The sequence below is a fragment of the Nyctereutes procyonoides genome, unplaced genomic scaffold (assembly GCF_905146905.1).
Source record: "Nyctereutes procyonoides isolate TBG_1078 unplaced genomic scaffold, NYPRO_anot_genome, whole genome shotgun sequence".
Lineage (NCBI taxonomy): Eukaryota > Metazoa > Chordata > Mammalia > Carnivora > Canidae > Nyctereutes > Nyctereutes procyonoides.
In genome coordinates this window covers 20,967,538-20,993,897 of record NW_026575047.1, presented here as the reverse complement: position 1 = coordinate 20,993,897, position 26,360 = coordinate 20,967,538, and the positions used below count along the sequence as shown (strand labels likewise).

The 26,360-nt window shown below is 47.0% G+C and overlaps 1 protein-coding gene across 3 annotated transcripts in view; it reads right to left on the bottom strand.

Moving 5' to 3' along the window:
* EVC2 (EvC ciliary complex subunit 2) overlaps positions 1 to 26,360 on the bottom strand; it is a 136,998-nt gene that overhangs the window by 94,990 nt on the left and 15,648 nt on the right. For all 3 annotated transcript variants that reach the window (XM_055326573.1, XM_055326572.1, XM_055326574.1), the window contains exons 4-7: positions 25,544 to 25,612; positions 23,619 to 23,805; positions 18,708 to 18,817; positions 13,122 to 13,175 (exon numbers count right to left, since the gene is read on the bottom strand). In XM_055326573.1, coding sequence (XP_055182548.1) covers positions 13,122 to 13,175; positions 18,708 to 18,817; positions 23,619 to 23,805; positions 25,544 to 25,612 — 420 coding nt within the window. The remainder of the gene's footprint in view (positions 1 to 13,121; positions 13,176 to 18,707; positions 18,818 to 23,618; positions 23,806 to 25,543; positions 25,613 to 26,360) is intronic.

Sequence of the window (26,360 nt, the reverse complement as noted above, 5' to 3'; positions counted from 1 at the left end):
GACTGGGTCTGACCCAGGTCTGCCTCCTATTCACAGGTAAGGCGGACCTGTAAACAGCAGAGTAGGTGAAGCTTGGGCTCAGGACTCAGACACCTGATGTGGCACCATCTCGGCCTTACTGGCCATGTAGTATTGGGCAGATGAGTTCATCTCTCTGCCTCTGCTCCTTCCCTTATAAATTAAGACAGTAGCCCTCCAAGGGTCATACTGAGGATTACACAAGAATGTGAATGAAGGTGAATGTAGTCATTAAAAGAGTGCCTGGCTTTAGTATGTGCTTACTAAACACCAGTGATTCTTGCTGTATCTTCCTTTGTGGGCTGTGTAAAATAAAGGCAAACACCTTTAGTATAGTAATAGAGAAGCTATATGGTGGCCATTAATGAGTCATTTTATCACAAGATGGACTCAAAAACAAACCTGGTCTGAGAGCCTCACATTCTGGTAATACTTTCATCCGTTGGAGTGTTTTCACCAAAATGTCTATACTCAAAAATAAGAGGGACAAAATGTGTGTGTCCATAATATGAGGCTTTATAATGGTCAGCTCTTTAGCTCAGCAACTTCATGCCTAGGATTCTCTCCTTAGGAAATAATTCAAAAATATGCATAAAAGCTTATATACAAGGTTGGTTTGGCCTAGAAATATACACAAAGATTTATTTATTTATATATGACTGTTTTTGCCGAGCACCGTATAAAGTAACACAACTGTGTATGGATCCTAAATGTTCCCAAAACAAAGAATGATTATATTTTAAGTTTCTATAAATTATTCAATCCATATAATGAGCAATAATGTAGCCATTTTGTTACTCTTCAAAAGCACAGTAATGTATGTGTACTAGGGAAAAGGGTTCTTAACAGAGGTCTGTTTAAAAGAAAAGCAAATTTCCTGTTACCTTCCCCTACCCACTCTAACCCAGCTTCCCTGAGGCAAATGTTTAAACAGATACTGTTTTTAGTTTTTATGGCTTCGTTAACCAAAATGGTTAGTTAACTTAAATACTCTAAAAATTAAGCATGTATCTTTATTTCTTGATTCATCAAATTACATATTATTAACTGAATTCCTGCTTTGACAGATGTGGATTTAGGTCATGAATTTTTACCTTACAAATTTATAGGATTTGTAACCTATAAATCTCTCTCTCTCCACACTTCCAATTTTAATGACTATTTTTAGTTTTTCAATTAGCTACCTTTGTAACTTCAAATTAAAAAATTAAACTTCAACTTTCACAGCACTTAGAGACTATTTTTTGTTTTATGCCTTCTTACTAAAAAAGATAATGAAATTAGTGTCCTACACTTGCCTCCAACTTGCCTTTCCTACTTCTTTCTTCCAGCATTTGTTAGACTTATAACATATATATTTCGTTCTGCAACCATAATTCTTTGTGGTTGTTTATAGGTTAATTCCAGAAACTAAAAGTAAAAAAAAATTAAAAGACTTTATTATAATGATGATTAGGAAAATGTTATTCTCTGAAGAATAAAGTAAAAAATATAATCCTACATCTCTATCCATCTGCTCCTCAAAGCAGTATGTTTCTAATTCAGTCCCTTTTCTTATAGTTTATCAATTATTCAAAATCATGCCATATTTTTAGTTTGCTTCAATTTGGACTAGCATTCCTTTTTGTGCAACTTTTTTTTCCTGAGGTTTCTCATTGCCCTTCTTTTTTCTTCCTGTCATATACCATTTCCTTAATGATAGTATCTGTTGCAGGGAGTGGTTTCTTTCTTCTTAAAGTTGTCATTCCCAGAACTCTGCTCTAATCAGGACTGGTTACTTTCCAGGCTTGCTGCACTGCTGTCATTTGGAGCCCTCTCTTTACAGCTTTCAGTATTGTTACACATTATTCCTTAAAGCAAAACTATGTTTCTTAGATCCCATTTCTTTCTATTTCTTGGATGCTTTTTTTTTTTTAAGTTCCATGGAGTATTTTCAGTATTTATTTATTCTCAAGTTAATCTGTTTAGAAATTTTTTTATTTTATAAGTCTTAAAAGTGTTGTTACTTTGTCCTCATTTGATTGATAATCTGGCTAAATCTATAACTCAAGGTCCAAAATCATTTTTCTTCAGCACTGGAGGTACCATCTCACTGCCTTCTGGCATAAAAGTGTCTGATGACTTCTTATAAGGATCTTTTTTTGCTTTTTAGGAATTTTAAGTTTTCCCTTTCCCTCAGAGTTCTGATTATTTAACCATTAAATTTTTTTTTTAGATTTTATTTATTTATTCATGAGAGATACACAGAGAGAGGCAGAGATATAGGCAGATATAGGCAGGCTCCTCTTAGGGAGCCCAATGTGGGATGTGGGACTCGATCCCAGATTCTGGGATCATGCCCTGAGCCAAAGGCAGATAGATGCTCGACTGCTGAGCCACCCAGGCGTCCCACCATTAGAACTCTTTTCCGCATGCTGGTAAACCTATTACACCCCAAATTCTATGACTATCATCATCACCATCACTGGAGAAGCCAGTCTGTGACCAGTTTAATCAGGAATGGCTGCAGATTATGAGAGCATTGAATGTATTACTCAGAGGCTAAAAACACAATAAAGCCAGTCCTTGTCCCTGTGGTAACAATGCGGGCTGTAGTCAAGTTAAATTTTTCTCACAGACCAACAAGGCCAACTTGACCTTCAAGACAGCTAATGTCAAGGTAGGGCAGAAACGGGGGCTTCGGTCCAGACATTTATTGGAACCTGAATCAAAGAGCAATGCCACATATGACTTTTTTGGCTACTGATCAATCAACCTCAATCCAAAGATGCTGTTATCAGAGACAGTCAGGGAACCAGTTCTGTTTCCATATTTGAATATCCTCCTGACTCTAAATCTTACATTTTAATTAACACGAAAATGACATGCAAGTTGTCTATTTGTGCTGGAAATAGTCCTCTGTGCTCTGATATGTATGCTTACTGGATAAGAAAAAAAATCAATACACTGTATAAACATGAACAGCATTGCACAGAGGTTACATTAAATACTAATGGAAAGGAAATAAAAAATCTGTGTCTAAAGAGGACAAAGGGGATATTGATTAGCAATTTGTTTTCAAGATTCTTCTTTCATAGAAGACAAATGCTTTTTTTTTCTTTCAGTTTTAAGAAGAATGGGGAGATAGGGAATTAATGGTATCTGATCACCATCAACTGCCAGTCCCTAGTTTGGATGCATGTAATAGGTTCAATAGTGTCTTCCAAAAGGATATAACAAAGTCTTAATGCCCAGTACCTATAAATGTGATCATATTTGGAAATAAGGTCTTTGCAAACATAATCATGTTGAGTTGGATACTGGTTTAGGGTGGTCCTAAATCTAATGAACGTTCCTTATAAGGACAGAGAAATGCAGAGACAGATTCACACAGAGAGGGCCATGTGGCCATGGAGGCAGAGATTAGAGTGATAGATACAACCATAGATTTTCAGGAGCCACCAGAAGCTAGAAAGAGAGAAGGATTCTTCCCTACAGCCATCAAAGGGAGCACAGCTCTGCCAACACCTTAATTTCAGACTTCCAGCCTTCAGAACTGTGACAGAATAAGATTCTGTTATTCTAAGCTCCCCAGTTTGTGATAACTGCTATGGCATCCCCAGGAAACTAATAAGGTGTGATATATGCTTTATATTATTCAATCTTCAGCAATTCTATTGGGGATGTATTATCCCCATTCTATTTATAATTGGTAAATGTAGATGGAAAGAGATTAAATAATCAAAGTCCACAGCTGAAAAACAGTCCTAACCCTGCTTGGCTCCAAAGTGCGTGTTCCCTCTAATAGATCAAACTGCTTTTGTCCAGGGAGTTGTGTGGTTTTCTAAAAGCATTTTTAGTTCCAACTTCCCATACCATGGTAGAAGTTAACCTGCCTGCTTAATGAAAACCAGAAACAAAGACTAGGACAGAACTACATGCAGGCAGGGTCACTGTACTGCAAAAGGCAGCAACAGATCTGTCTTCTCCTTTCCTACTTCATGAAGTAAAACTGGTCAACTGGATCAGGCCACCATGCTTTTCTTCCTCTTCCCACCTCTACCTTCTCTGAATATCCACCTGGTGTCTTGCCCTCCTTTGGCCATTCACATGGCCAAGAAGAGTCGAGGCAGCATTGCAGGGCATGGGAGCAGGACCTAATACCAATGCAGGAATGAATGCCTATATCTAGGAAGAAGGCAAGGGATAAGGTAAGCTCTACAGATCCTACCATCTTTCTCTCTTCTCTCTTGCAATTCCTACTTTCAGATACCAAGTGATAAGTGCATATAGGTAGAGACTGTCTGCTTGGGACAGGCCCACTCACAACTCACTTTCTTCTTTCATCCTTCATTTCTCAGTGTTGCTAAATTAAGCTAGGTCTTGCTCCCCTGATCTACCCAAAATGCCTCTGCTCTTCAACTTTCCTCCTCCATGTAAATAACTGAGACTAAAATCTCAAGATGTAGCTTTATGGGAAAAGATAGGCTCCACATAATTACTACCTACCACCTTTATCACCATCATTATACTCACCATGATTGCCGTTATGATTATCACCAACATTCTCACCATCACATCACTATCATCACTATCACCATCAGTAGCAGCAGCACTGTCACTATCATCATCATCATCACTTTATCATCACCATGACTATCATCATCACCATCACTATCACCATCATCACTATCATCCATCATCAACCATGCCACTACCATCATCATCACCGTCATTACCATTGTCAGAACCATCATCAGTAACACCATCATCATAGCTGACATGTACTGAGCAGACACTACTCCAGAGATGGTTCCAAGTGCTTTACATGCATTCTTACAATAATACCATAAAATGGACACTGTTTTAGTCTGTGTTTTACAAATTAGAATACAAAAGTACTAGTAAGTTAAATAAGTCACCCAAGATCACAGCACTGGTCAATAGTGAGTGAACCTGGGATTCACATCCAGCAGTCAGGGCTAGTAGCCTTCATTCACAGTGGCCTCTCCAGGGCTCAGGCTCCAGCCTGGCCTTTTACCAGGAGCCCTGCCTTGGGTCATGAGGATCTTGGGTCACTGTGAATGTTGAGATTCCTATTATGAGTATACAGCTCACTCTTCTGGACTGACTGGTAGGGCAGGATTTTCAAAATCTCCCAGTAGCTGGCCAAAATCTGTCACAATCCATTCTTCAAAACTACACTTAACCATCAGTATCTTTATTGAACTGTTTGCCAGTGGCCAGGGCTTACTCCTTTTCTAGTCTTTGAAACCATACTTTAAACTCAGAATTCTTACATCCACTTCATATGTGCTGAAACCAAGCTTTGCTATACCTGTGTTTGCTGAAATTCTCTATTTAAGTGGGCTACCAGGGGTGACTCAGTGTTTGGATGTGGTGATAAACTTTCTTGACATCTAGTTTATTCAGTGGGCCCAGGCTGCATGCTGGAAGGACAAGGGAGAAACAGATACAGGCCCTGCTCTGAGGCCCTCACAATCCTGCAGAAAAACACACAAGCAAGCAGGCTGAAGTGACACGGTGTGACTAGGTTGAAGCTAGAGATGCCTGGAGGAGTGGGGCTGGGAGGAGGGGCAGCCCTTAACCTAGCTCAAAAGACAAAGGAGGCTTTCCATGAGGGGACCCATGGGCAGGGGAGAATGAACCAGGAGGAGATCAAGCCAGGCAGAGAGAACAGCATGAGCAGGATGTGCAGATGGAAGAGATGCAGCTCAGGTCCCAAAGGGCCTTCAAGAGCAGGTTAGTGATTCACGACATCATTCTAAGGGCTTGTGGGGGAATCAATACAGGGTTTTAGGCAAGGAAGTAACATGGTCAGATCAGTGTTTCAGAAAGATAAATCTGGCCACTGCATGACATCAGGCTGGAGGAGCACAAACTGGACATGACGGCCAAGGGAGTGAGGATGAAGACATGAAACAAGGCTGCAGGAAGCAGTAGAATATGCTAGTAAAGACCACGGCCCTAGTTGGGAATTCCGCTCTCAGCTCTATACCCTATCACACTGTGGGACCCTGGGCCTCCCCTTCTGTAAGCTACAATTTCCCCAACTGTAAAATGAGTATTAAAACAGTGCCTATGGTTCCTCGCTAAGTTAAATGCAGAATTGCCATACAACCCAGCAATTCTGCTCCTGGGTGTATACCCCAAAGAACTGAAAACAGGTGCTCAAACAAAAATCTGTACCTGAATATTCACGGTGGCACTATTTACAATAGCCAAAAGATGGGTAAATCCCAGACGTCCACCACTTGAAGAAGAGATAAACAAAATGTGGTCCAGCCACACATGGAATAGGATTCAGCCATAAAAAGGAATGAAGTAGCTACAACATGGATGGAACTCGAAAATATTATGCTAAGGAAAGAAGCTGGACACAAAAGGCCACATTTCATTATATGAAATGGCTGGAACAGACAAATCTATAGAGACAGAAAGCGGATTAGTGGTTGCCAGGGGCTGGGGGTGGAGGGGAGATTGAAGAGCAACTGCTCAATGGGAACAGAGTTCCCTTTTGGGGTGATGGAAATATTCCAGACCTAGATAGTGCTATTGTCTGCTCAACATTGAACATACTAAATATCAATAACGGTAGATTTTACGTATGTGTACTTTACTACACACACAAAATAGGGCCTACTGGCTAGGGATGCAGCACACAGAGGTCAGTCAGTAAATCTGAACTGCTAGTACTACTACTTCCAGCAGCCTGGAGAGAAGGGCAAAAATTAGGGGAATATTTAGGAGACAGAGTCCACAGGATACAGTGAGTGATCACAGAACAAATGTGTGGGATGCCAGAGATAGAGTCAAAAATATCCCTGGATATCTCTCTTGGGAGACTGGGTACTGGTGGGACCCACCACCGCAGTGACAGGTGCAGAAATTTAAGCACTCAGAGCACTAGAAATCAGCCCCAAGTTAATCATACTTTTGAGATTTCCTCCAGAAATCCTGCAGCCAAATTCCACTGATAATCATTAGCAAGTACATATTTCAAAGAGCCTATTTACCATAAACTTCATTAACAAAGAATAGGGAAAGAGAAGCCAGCTCAGTGATCCCAGCCTCCTCATCCCCGGGCCCTAACTTTCTCACTTGTCTGACAAAACTCATGTGCTATTACCATCTCTTTAATCATGTATTAGCTGAGAGCAGATTCCTTTGATGAGTCCCACCGCTGCATTTATGAAGAGCAATGCTGCGTGCGCGCACACACACACACACACACACACAAAAGCCTTTCAAAAGGAATGATTTAAATGCTTTTAATCTAACAGAAGTTACAAAAGCATGAGGAGGAATTGTTTATAGAGTTTGACTTCAATCATGTAATAAATCCACAGATTATAGAAGCAAGAAACCAACATGTTAGCAATAGTCCTCTGACTATGGGATTATGAGGTAATATTATTTTATGCTTCCAACTTTCTCTGTGTGTGTCTATGTGATAGAGAGGGGGCATTTCCTCTAAATGTCCCAATGGACACATATTAAATCCTACCCACCTATCCCCCAAAAGACAGAAAAAGTTTGGAGAAAAGAGAAGATCATACAGAATTTCTCTGGAAGAGATTTTAGGGGTAACTTATTTGGAATCCTTCACTTTGAGCTAAAGATCCAAGAAGCAGAAGGGATTCAGTGACTTGGGGAACTTTGCCCCACAGCTCTTGAAGAACAGCTCTGAGGGCAAAGAGTCTGTGGGGTTCCCAGCTGACAATTCTGAAGAGTGAGAGTTTAGGAGTCATCACTGGTAGAGGGAATAATACTTAAAAATGGAGCTTTGCTAAGGTACCCGTCTAGTGAAGAAGTGGATTTGAGAACAGATTGCACAGCTGGTCTCTGTTCCTTAACATAGGCTTCAAGCTTCAGGACCTCGGCCAGTTCCCACAGCCTCTCCACACCTGATTTTTTTTTTTTTTTTAATCTCAAACGAGAAAGTGAAACTAAATCATCTGTAAATCATTTGCTCTTCCAGGGCAAAAATTCTATTCTGATGTCACAAAAATGTATTAGATGCCAACCAGGAGAATAATCTCAAGAATAATCTCAATGTCACAGAATGACAAGGTTTATCAGATGTCCTGGTGTCATGGGATCCCAGCCAAGGGTGCTATACCAGCATGCCTGGGGGAAGGTTTAGGAATCACAGAGGTGCAGAATTGGTCAGGCTCCTGCAGGATGTTTATGAGTTGTCCAAAGCACAGGTAAGGAAAGAACAGCATATGCAAAACTGGAGCAGCGTGGAAAACCCAGGGACCCAGCAGCACCAGGTGATGGCAGAGGCCAGCTTTTCTGATGGCTCCTGAATATTAACCTGAACTAATTGGGCTTAATCCAGCAGGGAATAGTGAGTCCCTCCAGAAAGAGAAAAGCAAGCAGGTTTGTTTTTTAGAAACATCACTATAGTGAGGACGATGGGCTGGAGGTGAGTAGGATTGGACAGTGGGAGTAGGCTGGTTGGTAATCCACCCAAGAGATGACACAGAGAAGGTAGACATGATGATGTGTGACTGCACAACCTCATCCTCTAAGTGCAACTCAGTGCCATGTGACTCTGCTAACAGTCACAAGCTCCACCCACTGTGGTTGATCAAGGGCACTCACTGTAAATTCCTCTATTTGAGAAATTCTCATGTTGCATATAGCTATCCAAAGACACTTTCTTTTTCTTATTAATAGAAACTCTTTATGTATCAAAGGGTTAATCCTTTTTCATGTCTGTGACAAGCATTTTCCCAAATTTGTCACTTAACCTTTCTTAATGCTGTTTTTTACAGATATTTATTTATTTACTTATTTATTTACTTACTTATTTATTTGAGAGGGAAAGCATGAGCAGGGGGAGCGGCAGGCAGAGGGAGAGGGAGGAGCAGGCTCCCCACTGAGCAGGGAGCCAGATAAGGGGCTCAATCCTAAGACCTAGAGATCATGACCTGAGCTGAAGGCAAATACTTAACCAACTGAGCCACCCCAGGTGCCCCCTCTTAATGCTGTTTTTAAATGTATAATTTTGGGGATGCCTGGTGGCTCAGTGGCTGAATGTCTGCCTTCGACTCAGGGTGTGATCCTGGATCCTGGAATCCCAGGATCGAGTCCCACATCAGGATCCCCACAGGGAAGCCTGCTTCTCCCTTCGCCTGTGTCTCTGCCTCTCTCTGGTCACTCATGAATAAATAAAATCTTTTAAAAAATAAATAAATGTAAATTTTTCAACTATTTGGGCACTTAAATTTATGGTCTTCCTTCATGGTTCTCTTCATATCATATAATAGTAACTATATTTAGCTTTTACAAATTGTTTTACTGAGATTTTAATCTGATGCAGGAATTCATCTTTATTTTTTGTCCAAAAGATCCAACCAGTTGCCCACAAATTTAGGAAAGATATTCTTTTCCCATTGATTTGAAATACCCATCTTACTATAAGTATGTCTGTAGAGTATTACATACTCTATTCTGTTCCATTGGTCTGGCTTTTCTGGAAGAGTGGCATACTACATTAATGTAGCTTTATAATTTTTTAATATCTCCTAGGGCAAATCCTCCCACATCACTTCATTGTCACAATGTTCTCATCTAGTTTCACAAATTTATAGTTTCAGGTGAAACTGATGAATTTGATCACATATCTCCCCCCAAAGCCTGTTGAAATTATTATTGGAACATGCATTTTACATGAATTTGGGGTGATACAACAGTGGTTTTATTTTTTTTTATTTTTTTTAAAATTTTTTTAAATTTTATTTATTTATGATAGGCACACAGTGAGAGAGAGAGAGAGAGAGAGAGAGGCAGAGACATAGGCAGAGGGAGAAGCAGGCTCCATGCACCGGGAGCCCGACGTGGGATTCGATCCCGGGTCTCCAGGATCACGCCCTGGGCCAAAGGCAGGCGCTAAACCACTGCGCCACCCAAGGATCCCACAACAGTTGTTTTAAATGGCTCTCTCTTGATTAGATCTGAGATCCTCATTCTCTGGGTCCCGGCCCTGGCACCCAGCCCTTTTGAGGACACATGGAATCAACACAAGAAGCTGTAGGGAGATCCAGCACAATCTGAACACCAATGTCCAGCACGTACAGTGTGATTTTTCTTTTTCCTCCCAGACACTCGTCAGGCAGCAGACAGAAGGGACAAGAGGATCTCATGATATGAAATGAGAAGCAATTTCCTGGGGCCTTACTTTCCTTGGCTGACACCTGCTAGTTTCACCCTCAGGAACGTAACAGAAAATAAATGAGCCGATGGGGTCTCCTAGGGTTGCAGAGTCTCCCAACCTACATGACGGATACTCTTAATGCCTTTATTTTATGTTTTAGCCGCATGATGGAGTGCCAGGGGAGCCTCTACCCCCACTGCCCTGCTCTTCCTACTCACTCTGGTACTTTCCTAGTGTAATGATGTCACCTCGCAGGTGCCTGAGTAGGCCTGCTAGAACACAAGGTAACTGGCAAGGGACTTGCCTCATCCACATACGTGTATCCATTGGTGCCAGGCACTGGGCTTGCACCCAGGAGACCTGGGTTCACATCCAACCAACAGTCCAACTGGTTCAACTTCAATGTCAGATCCTCAGTGGCATATTTTAGAACACACTTCCTCTATCTTTAACTGTCTTTCCTTTAACTACATCCAGCTGAATTCTTACCTCCTCCATGAAGCCTGCCATCTACCCACCACTCTTTACTGTCACTATCCACAGCATGTGTGGCCTGGATTTTCATAACCTCGCAATTCAATCATGGTATTTGTGTGTTGCTTGACCTTTTTTTTTGTTTGTTTTTCTCATTTAATGTCTCGGTGAGGGCAGGGGGACAGTGGGAGGCGAGTGATCTGAGTCTCCAGGCTGCCCCAGACATCACTACACCCTGAAATTTGCACTGGGCCTGACTCACACACATCTGTATGATCCCCATGGGCATCTGGGCACAAGACCCTGATACTTGAGGTCCATTCATGATTATCACAGGACACCTGCAGGGGGTGGTGTCTGCTTGTACATATAATAATAATACCAGGGACACCTGGATGGCTCAGCAGTTGAGTGTCTGCCTTTGGCTCAGGGTGTGATCCCAGGATTCTGGGACCGAGTCCTGCATTGGGCTCCCCATGGGAAGCCTGCTTCTCCCTCTGCCTATGTCTCTGTCTCTCTCTGTGTATCTCTGTCTCTGTCTCTCTCTCATGAATAAATTCTTTAAAATAATAATAATAAATAATAATAATTCCAAAGACAGTGGCTGGTGTTAACTGAGCACTTATAAAACGCCAGGCACTGTGCCGAGTGCTTTACACACATCAATCCATTTACTCTGATGACCACCCAATGAAGTGGGTACTATCATCACCCATTTCACAGCTAGGAAACTGTGAATAGGGAGGTAACAAACACACCCACAGACATATACAATCAGTAGACAGACAGGGACTCAAAACTGGACCCTTGGCCCAAGAACCTGGTGTCCCCACAATGCTGTAGGGCTGCCACATTTGTATACCTCATCTTCCCACTCAATGGTCATCTCCCTGAACGTGGTCCACAGTGTAGAGTCAGTCACCCGGACCAGGGCAAAGGGTGGAAATCCAACCCAGTGCTCTGCTGCCAAACTGTGCATCCAGGGGCCTGCACCCCAGAACAAGCACCTACTCCTGTTGCCCTTAAAGGTAATGTGTGGGCTGGAGGCTGCCCCAAAGACGTGGGTATGGCTTATTTCCATCCACATAAGAGGGCCTGGGGTGTGGAGCAACGGCTCATAAACATCAATTAAGTGAACGTTCTCTGACTTCTATTACAATCATGCAGGGACCAGACACCCACTCCACCGAGTGGCAATCACCAGCATTGATGACAATCAGCAATCTGCTCAATCAAGGCTATTTACCTATTGAGTGCCCTGCAGAATGTAAGGTACAGGGTAGGGCACAAGGATGAAGCAGACATGGCCCCACCCTCCAGGAGCTCCCAGACCAGCCAGGAGATGTGGCACTTGTCTTCTGGACTCCCCTCTCTCCTGCCTGCCCCCATCCCCCAAAGACCCTTCCTTTGCCATAGCCGACTTGGATTTTTGTCTCCATCTCTTTGGGGCAGGGATTCAGCTCCTTAGGAGGCAGTGTGGCCCAGTGCCCAATAACAGGGCTCTGGAATAAAGTGCCTGTGTTCAAATCCCAGTTCCAACCCCTATGAGAAAAGCACACACACAGCACCCCCAAGACTGCTGCCCTCAGAGGGGCCGTGGCTGGTATCTAGAAACTTGGATTTGGGGAGAGTTCCCACCATGCTCTGATAAGAGTGGCTCACTGCACCTAAGCTGTCAAGCAAACAACGTGGCTTACACACTGGACACATTTCTCCTGGGAGTCCGGAACCATGGTATATGCCAGCCCAAGGGTATCTGTGTGCCCAGGCCCCAAAAAAACCCTGGTGTGGGTCTCTGATGAGCTTTCTTGGTGACAACATGTCACAAAACAGTCACACTGTTTTCTGGTGAACACTGCATCCTGTGTGACTCTGCTGGAGGAGGATTCTGGAAGCTGGTGCCCAGTGTCCTCCAGATTTCACCCTGTGCACCTCTGCCCTTTGCTGATTTTACTTTGCATCCTTCTTGGTAATAAATCAGCCGCAAGTATGACTATGTGGAGTCCTGTGCCCTCTTGGTGAATCACTGAGCCTGGGAGTGATCCTGGGAACCCTGGTACACTAGCTGGGTGACCCTGGGCAAATTACTTGACCTATATGTGCCTCAGTTTCCCCATCTATGAAATGAGGGTAATTTTAAAATAGAATCTGTCCCCCAGGATTGCCCACACAATTCATCATATGTAAATTGCTCAGAATGTCTTCAGTCCCCAGCAGGTGCTGAAGCGATGCAAAGTGTGGTTATACGGTGAGCAAACACTATATTGCCCAGATGGAGGGGCCATCCAGGAAACCAGACTGACAGCCTCTGGCCACACTTGGGGACCCCACACTGCACGGTATGTCTGGGCCAGCAGCCGCCCCCTCCCTTTGGCTCTGAGGACAGCCAGACACCAAGACATCAGAGGGTGAGAAGACACACTGGGGTGTCAGGTGGCTGTCCAGCTCAAGTATTTTCTCTTACCTTTATCTTTTCTTCTGCTGTTATGGTGAAAAGGGCTTTTAGTTGGGTCTTGTTCTAGAAAAATAAGAGAAGAAAACACTTCCGTCAACAGGTTTTGGAATGTGACATATGGGGTATCATTTGGTATTATTTGCAACCTGCCCTGCCTGGAGCTGCAGCAGGCCCCTCCCTGACTGTGGGGGACTCGGTCCTGTGGGGGTCTTAAAGTCCCTTCAGGGGGAAGAGCAGAGCCTTCCCTAACTGGGGAGAAAGCTCAGGCAGTGTGCGCTCTGGTGAAACACCAGGGTTGGAGTCAGGCCGGATGGGAGCTGAGGATGGACTCCAAAGTTCAGCAGCCCCCAACACAGCAGCCCCTCGTCCTCTCCAGCATGCTTCTTGCAGGAAAGGTGCAGACAACAGTGAGGGGTCCTGCTCTGCTGAGGCCACCTGCCAATGTGATGTGCCCCACCCCCAAGGTTCCATGGGGTCTGTTCCTCCTGACTTCGAACCATCTCTGGTTGGCAGCTAGGGGAAAACTGAAGGGTGTCAGGCCAGCCATCTGTCCGAGCCCGTGGTATCTCAGGAGATGTGCCATGAGAACACGCTTCCTCCTGGGGACACAGGCACTGCCGAAAGGCAGTTCAGGGTGGTGAGTGGTTCATGCCGGCCTGCCTGGGCTCACACCTGGCTCCATCGCTCACAGCAGACTGACTTCAGGCAAGGCACTGACTTCTCTATGTCCCATTTGTGCCACCTGCAAAATGGGAATCCTATTCAACTCATACAGTTGCTGTGGTAATTAAATTAGCTAATAGAGAGTCCAGGAGTGTGCCTGGCACACGGAGTGACCACCAAAAGTATTCTAGCCGTTGGCTAGAGTTGGTGGTGGTGATAATTGGCGTGGATAACCTGGCCTTGAGGCTTGGAGCTTGAAGACCAGGGAGCAAGGCAACCCTGGTGTCATTCCATCATGGCTGTTTGAATTGCCTCTGGGGAATATCCCAACGCCCTGCTTCGTGAATATCCTGATGGCCTGTGAGTTGCAGGGTCCGGCCCTGGACACCTGAGGCTGCATTCAGAAGCCCACACTCAAGATCACAGTTTTTTATTCTCTTCCCACTTTTGGCCCCTCCACCCTGTGTTTTCCGACACCCAAAGTCTAAGCAGAGAAAAGCTTCAAGTGTGCTATGAAGCTTGACCTCATCTCTTTGCAAAATGTAAATCCTCACCTCTGTGCTTACTACAGAAACTTCAAGGCTTGCGAAACCTGTTTTAGATCACAGCACGAAGTCAGAAAACACAGGCCAAGCAGAGTACAGGGGTGACTGTGTAAGCGGGCAGGATGTTTACATAATCCCTTATAAGAGGCTTGACATGATTGCTCTAGGTCCTCCCCTCTCCACCATGTACCATGTAGGGCCTGTTTCATCTAACTCTCTGATGCTGGGGGACGTGTGCGTGTTTGAGAAAGCAGCTTCCAGCTCCAAACACAATGCACCTCTGTCAATACCACCTCCTGCTGGAGAATTTGTGAGTGGGAATGACAGCTGGCACCCCTTACCTGCCGGGGATGCATTCCAGGAAGCCCAGTGGATGCCTGAACTCCCAGACAGTAGTGACCCTTAGATACGGTGTTATTTCCTATACACGCATCCAATTTAATTGATAAATTGGGCACAGTAAGAACCTGATGACAATAACTAGAAATAGAACAATTACTACAATGCACCATGGTAAGAGCTATGTGAACGTGGGCTCTCTCTCTCTCAAAATGCCTTTTGTCCTGTACCCACTCGCCCTTCTGTTTGTGATGACGTGAAACCGCCTGCTCTCACCATCGCCGCTATTACCCTCACGCAATTCTAACAAGTGAACAGGAGAACAGAGCCAGGGGAGAAGCTTCCTGCTCCTCTCGTTGTTGGGGAGGGGACTCTGAACCCCTCTCTGGGGTTCAGCACCACTTGTGAAGCACAGCTGAGCAATGGTTCTCAGGCGCAGCTGTGTCAGAGGTCACCTCCTCTCCACTGGAGGATTCCATCCTGTTGGGCACCTGCCTGTTTAATAAATAACTGTTACTGTTTTTTCCTTTGTCTTAGAAAACATCTTGGGAATGACTGACCAGCAGAGCAAACCACTGCTCTCACGTGCAGCTGATAAAAGTCTCACTGAGCCCTAAATACACTTGACCTTCTATGGATGGTCATGGATGGTCTATGGATGGTCATGGACAAAAGCCTTGCAGTCACCCGAGGGTCAGGCAACCCTGGTGCCTGGTTCCAACCAGGTGAAGTAACTTGAGAACAAGGTACGGGAGCTCCTTGTCAACTTCCAGCACATATTCCCTCAGCAAACACTGGTCTCCCAGGACTCTTCTCTATGGTAGGATCTACGTCATGGCGATGCTGTTGGTCGACCAGGGCTAGCAGGCAGGGGCCCAGAACACAGACCAGTGAAGCTCAGAACTCTGGAATCTTTAGGAGGGCAGGTGCGCGCTTCACTCTCCACCTTCAGAATGGCCCAGAGATCCCCAGACAGTTTGGAGGGAGTAGAAAATTACAGGCTACTGTAGACCGACACATCTCACTTGTCCCCACATAAGGGAGACACTGGTGTATGATCATTGCCTTTTTGTAGACAAGGAAACTGAGCTTCAGAGAAGTTAAGAAAGAAAACTTGCCCAAGATTCATTAGTTTACTGTTCATTCATTTATTTAACATTTACTGCACATTTACTGTGCATGGCTCTATTTTTGGCACAGAGAACACAGGTGTCAATAGGAAAGACAAGGTTCCTGGTCTCATAGAGTGAGTAGGGGTGGGGGTTTCCTAAGGAAATAAAGTCAGTATGATGGGCAGACAAGGCACCAAGCAAGGGAACAGATGGGTGGCCCTGGAGTGAGTGAGGAGCCCCTCCATTCCACCCTCCCATCATTCCCTTCCTCCTCCCATCCTTCTCCTACCTCCCCATCCTCCCCCTCCATCCCTCCCTCCCATCCTCCCCTACATCCTTCCATCTCATCCTCCCCTCCATTCCCTCCCTCCCATCCTTCCCCTCCATCCCTCCCCCCATCCTCCTCCTTCATCCCCTCCATCCCCCCTCCATCCCCTCCCACTCCACTCCTCCATCCTCACCCCACCTCCCTTCCCCAGGTGCTTCCAGGGGCTTGAGGTCCTAAAGCTCTGGCAGGAGGAGGTGGAGACTTTCAGTTTTGTTGAGGTTCTGAATTTCCACTGCTGGTTTCTGTCACCTTCTTCAATTCTGATTTTAACTTACTCGGTTTCCTGTACTCCGAAATTGGGGCGGTATTTCTTCTGGGCGATTTTATCTCTATTTTTGTATCTTTCTTTGTCCTCTGTTCCTGACTTTGTACCTAATTATTTTCTGAGACATTTGTCTCTTCTGACAGTTTGATTTAATAGTTTCCTTGTAGCTGGTCTTTACCTTTTTGGAATCTTCCTTTTTATCTCATTGTCTCAGATTTTTTTTTTTTTCTTATTGCAGCAGCAAAGCTACACACAGGCCCTTGAGCTTCGGGTGGAAGGGGCCACAGCTGTGTGGGCCAATTCGGATTCTGTCCCGTGACCTGGGCTGTCACACTCAGAGCCTCACCCTCCCCATCTAGTCAAAGGTCCTTTCTCCAGAGGCTGAAGTCAGAACCGAATGACCAAAGTAACTAGAGCATGAGCTTCTTGATGGCAAGGACGCCATCTCCTACTCCCGCATCTCCAGGATGCGCATGGCACCCAGCACGGCACCCAGCACAGCACCCAGCATGGCATACAACCAACCATGTTCGCTGCCTACACAGATTAAAAGGTGAAGGAACCATGAAGATACTAACAGTAATGGTGTCACAGGCTGAATCATGTCCCCTCAGAATCCATATGCTGAAGCCCTGGCCACCTAAGCACTTCACGTGTATTTGGAGGTGGGGACTCTTGTTATTTATTAATGTTTTTAGTAAGTTTTTAAATTTTTATTTAAATTCAATTAATTAACATATAACATATTATTGGTTTCAGAGATAGAGGTCAGTGATTCATCTGTTGCATACAACACTCAGTGCTCATCCTATCACTCAGCTACCCCACCGACCACGCCTCCCCTCCAGGGCCCCTCTGTTTATTTCCTACAGTGAAGAGTCCCTCATGATTTGTCTCCCTCTCTAATTTTATCTTGATTTTTTTTCTCTCTTCCCTTATGACTTTACAGAGGAGAGTAACCTGAAATAAGGTCATTATGGTGGTCCTGATCCCATCTGACTGGTGTCCTTGGAATAAGAGGGCATTAGGACACACTGAGGGACACCTGCGTGAGGACATGGGGAGGAGAGGCTGTCTATGCACTGTGTAGGGAGGCCTCGGGAGAAACCGACCCTGCTCACACCTTGATCTCAGAATTCCAGCCTCCGGGATCATGAAAAAACTGACTTCTTTTGCTGTTAAAGCTATCTAGCTTGTGGAACTTTGTTAAGGCAGCTCATTGCAAACTCATACAAATAGGAACTACTGGTTGAATGCTTACTATATGCAAGACACAGTGAAAATAACTTAAATCTGATTGCTTATCTTCATAATAACCCTATGTCAGACCCACAGAAGTTAAGTAATTACTAGAGGTCCCAATGATATGCTAAGGGAGCCAGGTTCACAGCAGAGCGTGTGAGATTCCAGGGCCTACACACTCATCTGGAATTTAGTATCACAGAGGGAGACAAGGAGGAAGGAAGGAAACAGGGAAGGAAGGGAGGAAGGAGGGAGGGAGGGAGGGAGGGAGGAGGAAGGAAGGAAGGAAGGAAGGAAGGAAGGAAGGAAGGAAGGAAGGAAGGAGAGGGAAGGAAGGAGGTGAGGAAGGAAGGAAGGAAGGAAGGAAGGAAGGAAGGAAGGAAGGAAGGAAGGAAAGAAGGAGGGGAGGAGGGAAGGGAGAGGGGAGGAAGGAAGGAAGGGAGAGGGGAGGGAGGAAGGGAGGAGGGGGAGGAGGGGAGGAAGGAAGGAAGGAGGAAGGAAGCAGGGGAGGAAGGAAGGAGGAAGGAGAGAGGGAAGGAAGGAGGGGAGGAGGGAAGGAAGGGAGAGAGGAGGAAGGAAGGGAGAGGGGGGAGGAAGGAAGGAAGGAGGGGAGGAGGGAAGGGAGAGGGGAGGAAGGAAGGAAGGAAGGAAGGAAGGAAGGAAGGAAGGAAGGAAGAGGGGAGGAAGGGAGAGGGGAGGAAGGAAGGGAGAGGGGGAAGGAAGGAAGGAAGGAAGGAAGGAAGGAAGGAAGGAAGGAAGGAGGGAAGGGAGAGGGGAGGAAGGAAGGAAGCAGGGGAGGAAGGAAGGAGAGAGGGAAAGAAGGAGAGAGGGAAGGAAGGAGGGAAAGAGGGAAGGAAGGAAGGGAGGAGGGGGAGGAAGGAAGGAAGGAGGAAGGAAGCAGGGGAGGAAGGAAGGAGGAAGGAGAGAGGGAAGGAAGGAGGGAAGGAGGGAAGAAGGCAGAAGGAAGGAGGGGAGGAAGGGAGGAGGGGGAGGAAGGAAGGAAGGAGGAAGGAAGGAAGGAGCTACCAGACACCGTGCTCTAAGTGTCAAAGCTTCTAAAACAACAGTGAGGACACAGAAAGCAAAGGGAGGAGGACATACCTGTGCGGAGCTCTGAAAGGTGAGCTGGGCAGGAAGCAGGAGGACCTCTCCGCCGCCCACTTCCCCGGCCTTGATGGAGGCTGTGTAGCTGACAGAGAAGGAGTCTCCCACTGCTCAGAGAGAAAGCAGGCGTGAGTGGAGAGGGGCCCATGGGTCCGCCGTGCCCCAGAGGAGCCCCACGTCAATGGAGGCCGCCAACACAACCACTCTCACAGCCGCCGTGGACAGCAGGGGCACCGCTCGGGGCGCAGGGGCCAGCGGTGGGGACGGTGAGGTGTGCGTGCCCGCTCACAGGGCCCCTCTTTTTCACCTGAAGAGGCTGTCAGCGGGTGCGAGGAGCCGGGTGGCCCCCTTCTGCCCCTGTGCTGTCTCACCTGGGGACCCCCTGCCCCATCCAGCACTGCCTGGGACTGGGTGGCTCAGTCTTCCTAACCCGGGCACATTTAACTCCCACATTTGGGAAATCCAGAATCAAGGCAGGAATCTATTTATTCCCCCAAATTCCTGTTCACACAACTAAAGAAAAGTGTCTTCATGGGACTTTTGGGCCTCGGTGGGCAGATGGACACCAAGTACTACTCTGACTCCTCCGGGCAGTGGGTTCTGTGAGCACAGCAAGGGGCTCCAGGAGGCGGGATGTGGCACTGTGGGTTCACGTGGGGCCCCCTCCAGCTCCGTGGTCTCTATCTAGCTGGCCCTCGATTGCTTCACTACAAAATGGAACTTTGTATTTAAGGGGAAGCTTCCCTGGGGCACAGGGTTTGCAGCTCTAAGCTCTCCGAAAACCCCCGCTCTCCAGAGAAGGCAGCTCTGCTCCCAGACACAGGCTGCACTCAGGGCCCAAAGTGAACAAAGAGCTGGGAAAGAGAGGAACCCCAAGCGAGGGTGGCCGGGGACGGAGGGGTCACCACTATAGGTTTCTTGTTTTGCAAGAGGCAGCACGCTCTCAGCCCCGCCTTCTAGAGGGACCCTCCCATCTGATGTTGGAGACATCCTGCCCACCTCCTACTGAGCTGACCTTCCCAGGTGGGCTCCAGGCACCCAGCTGAGCCCGAAGGCACTTCATAAACTCTCACCCAAAGGCACATCTCTGTCCTGGTTCTGACAGACGCCTCCAAACCTCAGCCACGGCGCATGGAAGCGTGGAGTGCTGGGCCTAGGGACACGGCTGTGCCCTGCCAGAGCTGACACCGGCTTCTTGTCTGGACGGGGTGGTGATGGGGCTGAGGCTATGATACTTTTTTTTTTTTTAACAGCTTTGAGATATGTATCACCCAGTTCATCTGTTTTAAGTGTGCAATTCAAGGAATTTCGTGTATTCAAAGTTGTGCAACCATCACCACAATCTGATTTCAGAACATCCCCGTCACCCTAACAGGAAACCTCATGCCCAAAGGCAGTCACTTTCCACAGCCACCCTAAGGCCTAGGCAACCACTAATCTGGTTTGGGGGTAAGGGGGATAATGATTTGTCTTTCAGGACACCTCCTAGAAATGGAACCGTATAATACATGTTGTTCGTGTTCAAGTTATTTCACCGAGCAGATTTTTATTAAGGTTCATCTATGTCATACATGAATCAGTACTTCTTTCCTTCTTACTGTGAGTCCTAGTCCATTGTGGGGACAGACACAGGATGCTCTCCTGTGTCCCCTTAACTCTGCAATGTGGTTTATGTATACCATGGAATATTACTCAGCCATTAGAAACGACAAATACCCACCATTTGCTTCAACGTGGATGGAACTGGAGGATATTATGCTGAGTGAAATGAGTCAATCGGAGAAGGACAAACATTATATGTTCTCATTCATTTGGGGAATATAAATAATAGTGAAGGGGAATATAAGGGAAGGGAGAAGAAATGTGTGGGAAATATCAGAAAGGGAGACAGAACATAAAGACTCCTAACTCTGGGAAGCGAACTAGGGGTGGTGGAAGGGGAGGAGGGCAGGGGGTGGGGGTGAATGGGTGACGGGCACTGAGGGGGGCACTTGACGGGATGAGCACTGGGTTTTATTCTGTATGTTGGCAAATTGAACACCAATAAAAAATAAATTTATTATTAAAAAAAAAAAAAAAGTAAGGCACAGGGATGTCTGGATGGCTCAGTGGTTGAGCGCCTGCCTTCAGCCCGGGGCATGATCCTGGAGTCCCAGGATTGAGTCCCACATCGGGCTCCCTGTGTGGGGCCTGCTTCTCCCTCTGCCTGTGACTCTGCCTCTCTCTCTCTCTGTGTCTCTCACGAATAAATAAAATCTTAAAAAAAAAAAAAAAAAAAGAAGTAAGGCACATGAGAAACCTGGTGTTCAATTTATTCAGCTCCCAAGACAAAGGAGCTACACCACTCTGCTGCTGCAGGAACCACAACCCCTTCCTGACAGCTACAAACCTCTGGGCAGTGGCGGGGAGTGGTGTATATGTGTGTGTGTGTGGGGGGGGTGGATAGGATAAAATATTGGGAAGAGAGAGTATGGGGAATTTTAATTTAATTTGAAAATATTGGACTTCAAACTTACAAGAGCAAATATTTTGATCTCAGATTTTAATTCCTTATAGCCTCAAATATATTTGGGTTTCAATTTGTAGGGGATTCGTTTAAGACCTTTCACTTTTCCCTGAGAATCTGCAAAAGGGAGGTGCTGGCAGGTCACTGCTGGAGGATCTTCCTGCAGATGAAGTCAGGGTTGTCCCCTGAGGTCACTGCAAAACTCTTGACATAGGGCACCCCTTCCTCACGCGGCAGGGCACCCCACCCGCTGGGAGGTCTGGGTGGGCACTGCAGGTCAGCCCATCTGACCCTGGGAGTGGGCTGCTGGCTGAGAGTGCCCGCCGGCAGTGGCCAGTGGGTGACAACGCCCACCCTGCTCTGCCGGCCTGTGAGCAGGACCACCTGACTGCCCTAAGCCTGTGCTCCAGCTCTGCCTACACCTGCCACAGAGCTCAGGGTTAGCCCCTCATAGGCTATCAGGTGCTTCATTGTTCAACGTGCTGAGACCTCAAACAAACGTAAAGGCAGAAGAAAAATGAGAGCTGAGCCTATGGAACCACCTGGATTTTTATTTTAAAAATCCTCAACACCTTCATTTTATTTTTACGCAATGGTAAATCGTGAGACTCACAAAGACAGCGTGACCGAAATGACTGAGATGATACCACAGTGAAGGTCCCTCACCCTGGCGCAGTGGCTTATTGCCCGCACAGCGTGCCGCCATGTGCCAGCCCTACAGGGGGGACCCTACAGTGTGCCCCGAGGCAGACAGAGGAGACTTCATGGCCTGCGATGCCCAGAGCAGGAGGCTGAGGATGAGGGGGTGCCTTGCACCCGCTCCCCCGGGGAATGAACAGGATGCCACTTCCGCTGGGGCCATCACCTGTGCTCCACATGACACCCCCCCAAACACACACACACATGCAGAATAAAAACAATCACCACAAAATCGCTACTGGCATGGGGAACGCTTCTGTAGGTCAGGCTTTCCATGCATTAACCCCCTCCTCCTTACAGCCGTATCCTGAAGCAGGCATTGTCACTGTCCCAAGTCACAGAGAGGAGGCTGGTGTCGGGGACACGTGGCAGGCAAAAGTCAGGGTTGGTGGGGTTCAGAACGCAGTGTGGACAGGCACGCGGCCCCAAGCTGGGCAAAGCACGGGAGGGCAGGTAAGTGAGGTGCAGGGGAGGGGAGGGGGACCTCCCGAGCAGACACAGGGGCACAGGGGATGCCGAGCTAACAGGCGGGGGAAAGTGACGAGTGTGGTCTGTCCGGCAGGAGCACAGATGCTGGAAGCTGCTGGGGAACTGAGAGGAGAGAGGCAGGCCTGCTGGACCAGGGGCTGGGAGGGTGAGAGGAGGGACCCAGGCAGAGCCAGGGCACATCACCTCACTTGGTCTCTGCTCCGACTCTGCTCATGGCCCCATGTCCTGGTCTCTCAACACTAGCTTAAGGACTGGCGGGATTTATTTTTATATCTTAGAGGGAAGGCACAGAGGATCACTTGGTTGGGAAACATCCTAACAGTTTTTATGACATTGCTGAAACCACGGCCAGCAAAGAGGTGGCTGCTTGTGGGCCAACTCTGCTGGCAGCTTCTGTCAATAGTCAAGGTCAAGAAGGGCTCTGAGGCCCTGTCTAGGCTCAGTGGGAGCGTGTGGCATGACTGGTGAGCAATATGGGCCATCACAGGGAAGCGGAGAGGTGAGTCCTGAGCACATGACGGGCACTACAGCGTAATGGGTACAGGGTGCACAGTCTTCCTCTGTAAAATGAGATAGGTACCCAGAGTCAAAGATATTTTACCCTCCCAAGAAAATGGACAGTCCTGAAGTCATGGTAACAACCAATCCCAGAATTCACTTAAATCTGCTTAATAAACCAATGATAACTTTCCTCAGGAAACATACCTCTAAAGCCATCCAGTGACGGTGCTCTGAAAGCCAGCCCATTAGCGGGGAGGTACTCCGGTGGACACACTAGAACGTGCAGGAAGGTCTCGTGCACATGCTTCCAGGGCTGGTGTCAAACCACTCCCACCTGGACCCAGCACACCCCAACAGAAGCTGTGCATTTCCCTGAGGGATAACTCTCATCATCTGGCAAGGGATAGACTTGAACTCTATCTTTGGTTACGTCTGAAATTTTTCATAATAAAAATTAATATATAATAAAAATACCTACTTCTTAAAAACTCTTCCCCTAAATCCCACCTCTCTCTCTAACCTAAATTATAAGTCCAGCTTTTTGGGTGCAGGTATTGAGTGGTGTCTCCTCTTTCAATACCTGATCATAAAGTCCATTGTGAGTGAACACACGTCACGTGTTTAAGAACACGTCTGCTATGCATCACACGCTCTGTCAGTATCTACGTTCCTTTTCCCTCCTTGACTTGATACACTGCTATCACTGCTATTACCTTGCAGAAACTTCTTTCTGAAAGCCTGGAATCCTGCCGAGGTCTTGTTTCCGGTCGACCCCCTAATGGAGAGGCCAGTGATGTTGTCGAGCAGGAGCAGGTCTGAGAGGTTGGTGGCCGCAGGGGTCCTGGTGTTGTCCACGAGCAGTCTCACCTGAGCTGTCTGCAATTCGCTCTGCCCGGACACCTAGGACAGGAGATGACAGGAGGGTTGTCATTTGCTGCTAAGTCCAACCTCCTAACGTGACCCCCAGCTCAGCTTCAGGCAGAAGGAGTGCCTGAGAATTTATCCGATGGGATTTCAAAGGCCCCAGGACTATTTTGACTCATTCTCACTAAGCTGTTGCTTGGTGACAGTTTCAAAGTAACTGGGACCCTAAAACGCAGTGAGATTATTCCTACAGAGAAACAGAAGAAAAAATATTGAAGCACAGAACCACAGTCAGGCTGGGGAGACTGTGGCGATTGGTGTCACCAAGAAATGCAGACAAAGGCTCCTTGTGCTGTCATTTTGTAGGTTGAGCCCGGCCCCAGTGCCCTACCCAGGGCATCTGCCTGCCATGTGACCTAGAGGATTGAGCAAGTCAGTGTCCAACCTCCAGGCCAGCCTCCCTCAGGTGGGCTCTGCTTGGTCATGGGTTTGAACGGCTTGGCTGCTGCAAGTGGTCTGGTGGCCCAAGCAGCTCAGCTCTCCGCCTGGCCTCTGCAACCGTGCCCTGTTCCCACTCTCTGATAAGCTTTTCCCACTACCCCTGCCCCACCTTCATCCAGCCCTGCCAGAAGGGATGCAGGAGCTGGGGAAAGAGGGAAACAATGTCTATATATGCAGGTACACATGTACACACACTCACACATATGGCAGAAACATCCCTAGGAGGACACAGGAGTAACTGGTAGCACCAGTTTCCGGCACTGTATCTAGGGAGGGGAACAGGACGGCTGAAGGCCTGAGATAAATCGAGGGCTGTACAGCAGAGGGTTAACTCTGCAGGTGTGCACTGCCCAGACCCTGCACACCTCAAAGAAAGAACTGATCCTTGGCCAACTCCTGGGAGGTAAAGCCCTTGGACTATCTTGTGTGAGAAGAGCACCTTATACACCTGTGGCCTTGGGCCCCAACAGGCCGTCTGTGCTAACAGGATGCTTAGAGGTGGGGGCCATGAGCCAAGCTGTGTCAAGGTGACCTCTGGAGAGGCTGGAGACCAGTTACTGAGGCCAGCTGCATGGACACAGCATGCCTCCATGATGGGCTGCACCAAAACCCCCAGACATCAAGGTTTGAGTACGCGTCCCTGGTGGACAATACTTGGTACGTGAAGTTACACGTCAGTGCTCCAGAAAATGAAACACCAGCCTCACTACTCTGCCAGGGCAGGACAAGGGGAAGCTTGCGCCTGGTCTCACACAACTCCATCCGAGGTGCCTTTTACTTCGCTGACCTTAATATGCACCCTCTGCTGTAATAAATCGTAACTGTGAGACCACCAGCTTTCCTGAGTCGTGTGAGTCCTGTCAGCGAATCATGGAACCCGAGGGCGGTCTCCAGGACCCCCAACACAATGATAATGTGAAATGCCATCTCACAGGATGAGTAAGGATCAGAGGCTTTAAAGACAAGAATAAAATTTTTAAACTGTAAAGCACCGTATCAATAATGAAAGAAAATGCATCATTCCTACTTTCCTGTTCAAAATGATCACAGTGCATTTTCACAAATGGGAGTTTAATTGCTACCAAAACTCTTGGCCCTGGTGCCATGATTTGAAACAGAAAATCCCTTGTACATCACTTTATCCCTCGTATGTCTGGACATGGGTGGATAACTCCATGACTTGCCAGTCCTAAATATATAACTCTACCAAGACATGATTTGGTCAAAATCCAACTATTTTCTCTCCAACTATAAGCTGCCTATGAATACTTACCACTGCACATTTCTGAAAAATCACTCCATCCTCAGCAGTTCCTTGCACATCTCTTGAGATGTCGCCATACTACAAAAAATACAGAAATGATTAAATGATTAAAAATGAAATGCGTGCTACCCATGTTTCATAAAAGCATTTGATCTAAAAAAAAGTAAAAGATACATAAATACACACGAACTTTTAAAGGAAGGATACAGATTTACTTCTTCTAGTTTAATAACTGCCTTAAGTAATCTTGAATGTTTTAAGAGACTACTGAAAGGATTAGAACATAAAGCCCATGAGGAACAAAGGATGTGGGCATGTGGTCATACCGGAGGTCTCTCCTAGTCTGGGGGATGCATGGGGACCCAGCATGCTGGAGATGATGCTTTGACAAAAGGAATGTGAGCAAGGGCCTGGGAAAATCCCACAGCAATGGCTCATGTGCCCTGCGTGGCCCTGGGGCACCAGCTGATGGGGTCCACTTGCCACACAGAGCAGTGGCCAAGCCAGCTCGGATCATGGTGCACTGGAGCTGCTGATACACCATCTGTGCAGGGGATCCCCCCAGGTCTGGCCTCCTCCATCTCTGCTGTGCTCCCCTGTAACATCCCAGAGGAAAGCCAGGGCCCACTCACCGGATGCCACCCCCCACTGCCCCTCATAATCACAACCCATATCTGCTGGTCTCTCCCTTGCCACCTCCCCCCCTCGTCCCCCACCCCCCGACCCCAGGGCATGGTCCTCATGCTACGGACATATCCTTTAAACTGAATCGGACTCTGACCCCTCACACCAGGGAAGCTGTCCTTGGCCACACCTCCCACCCTCT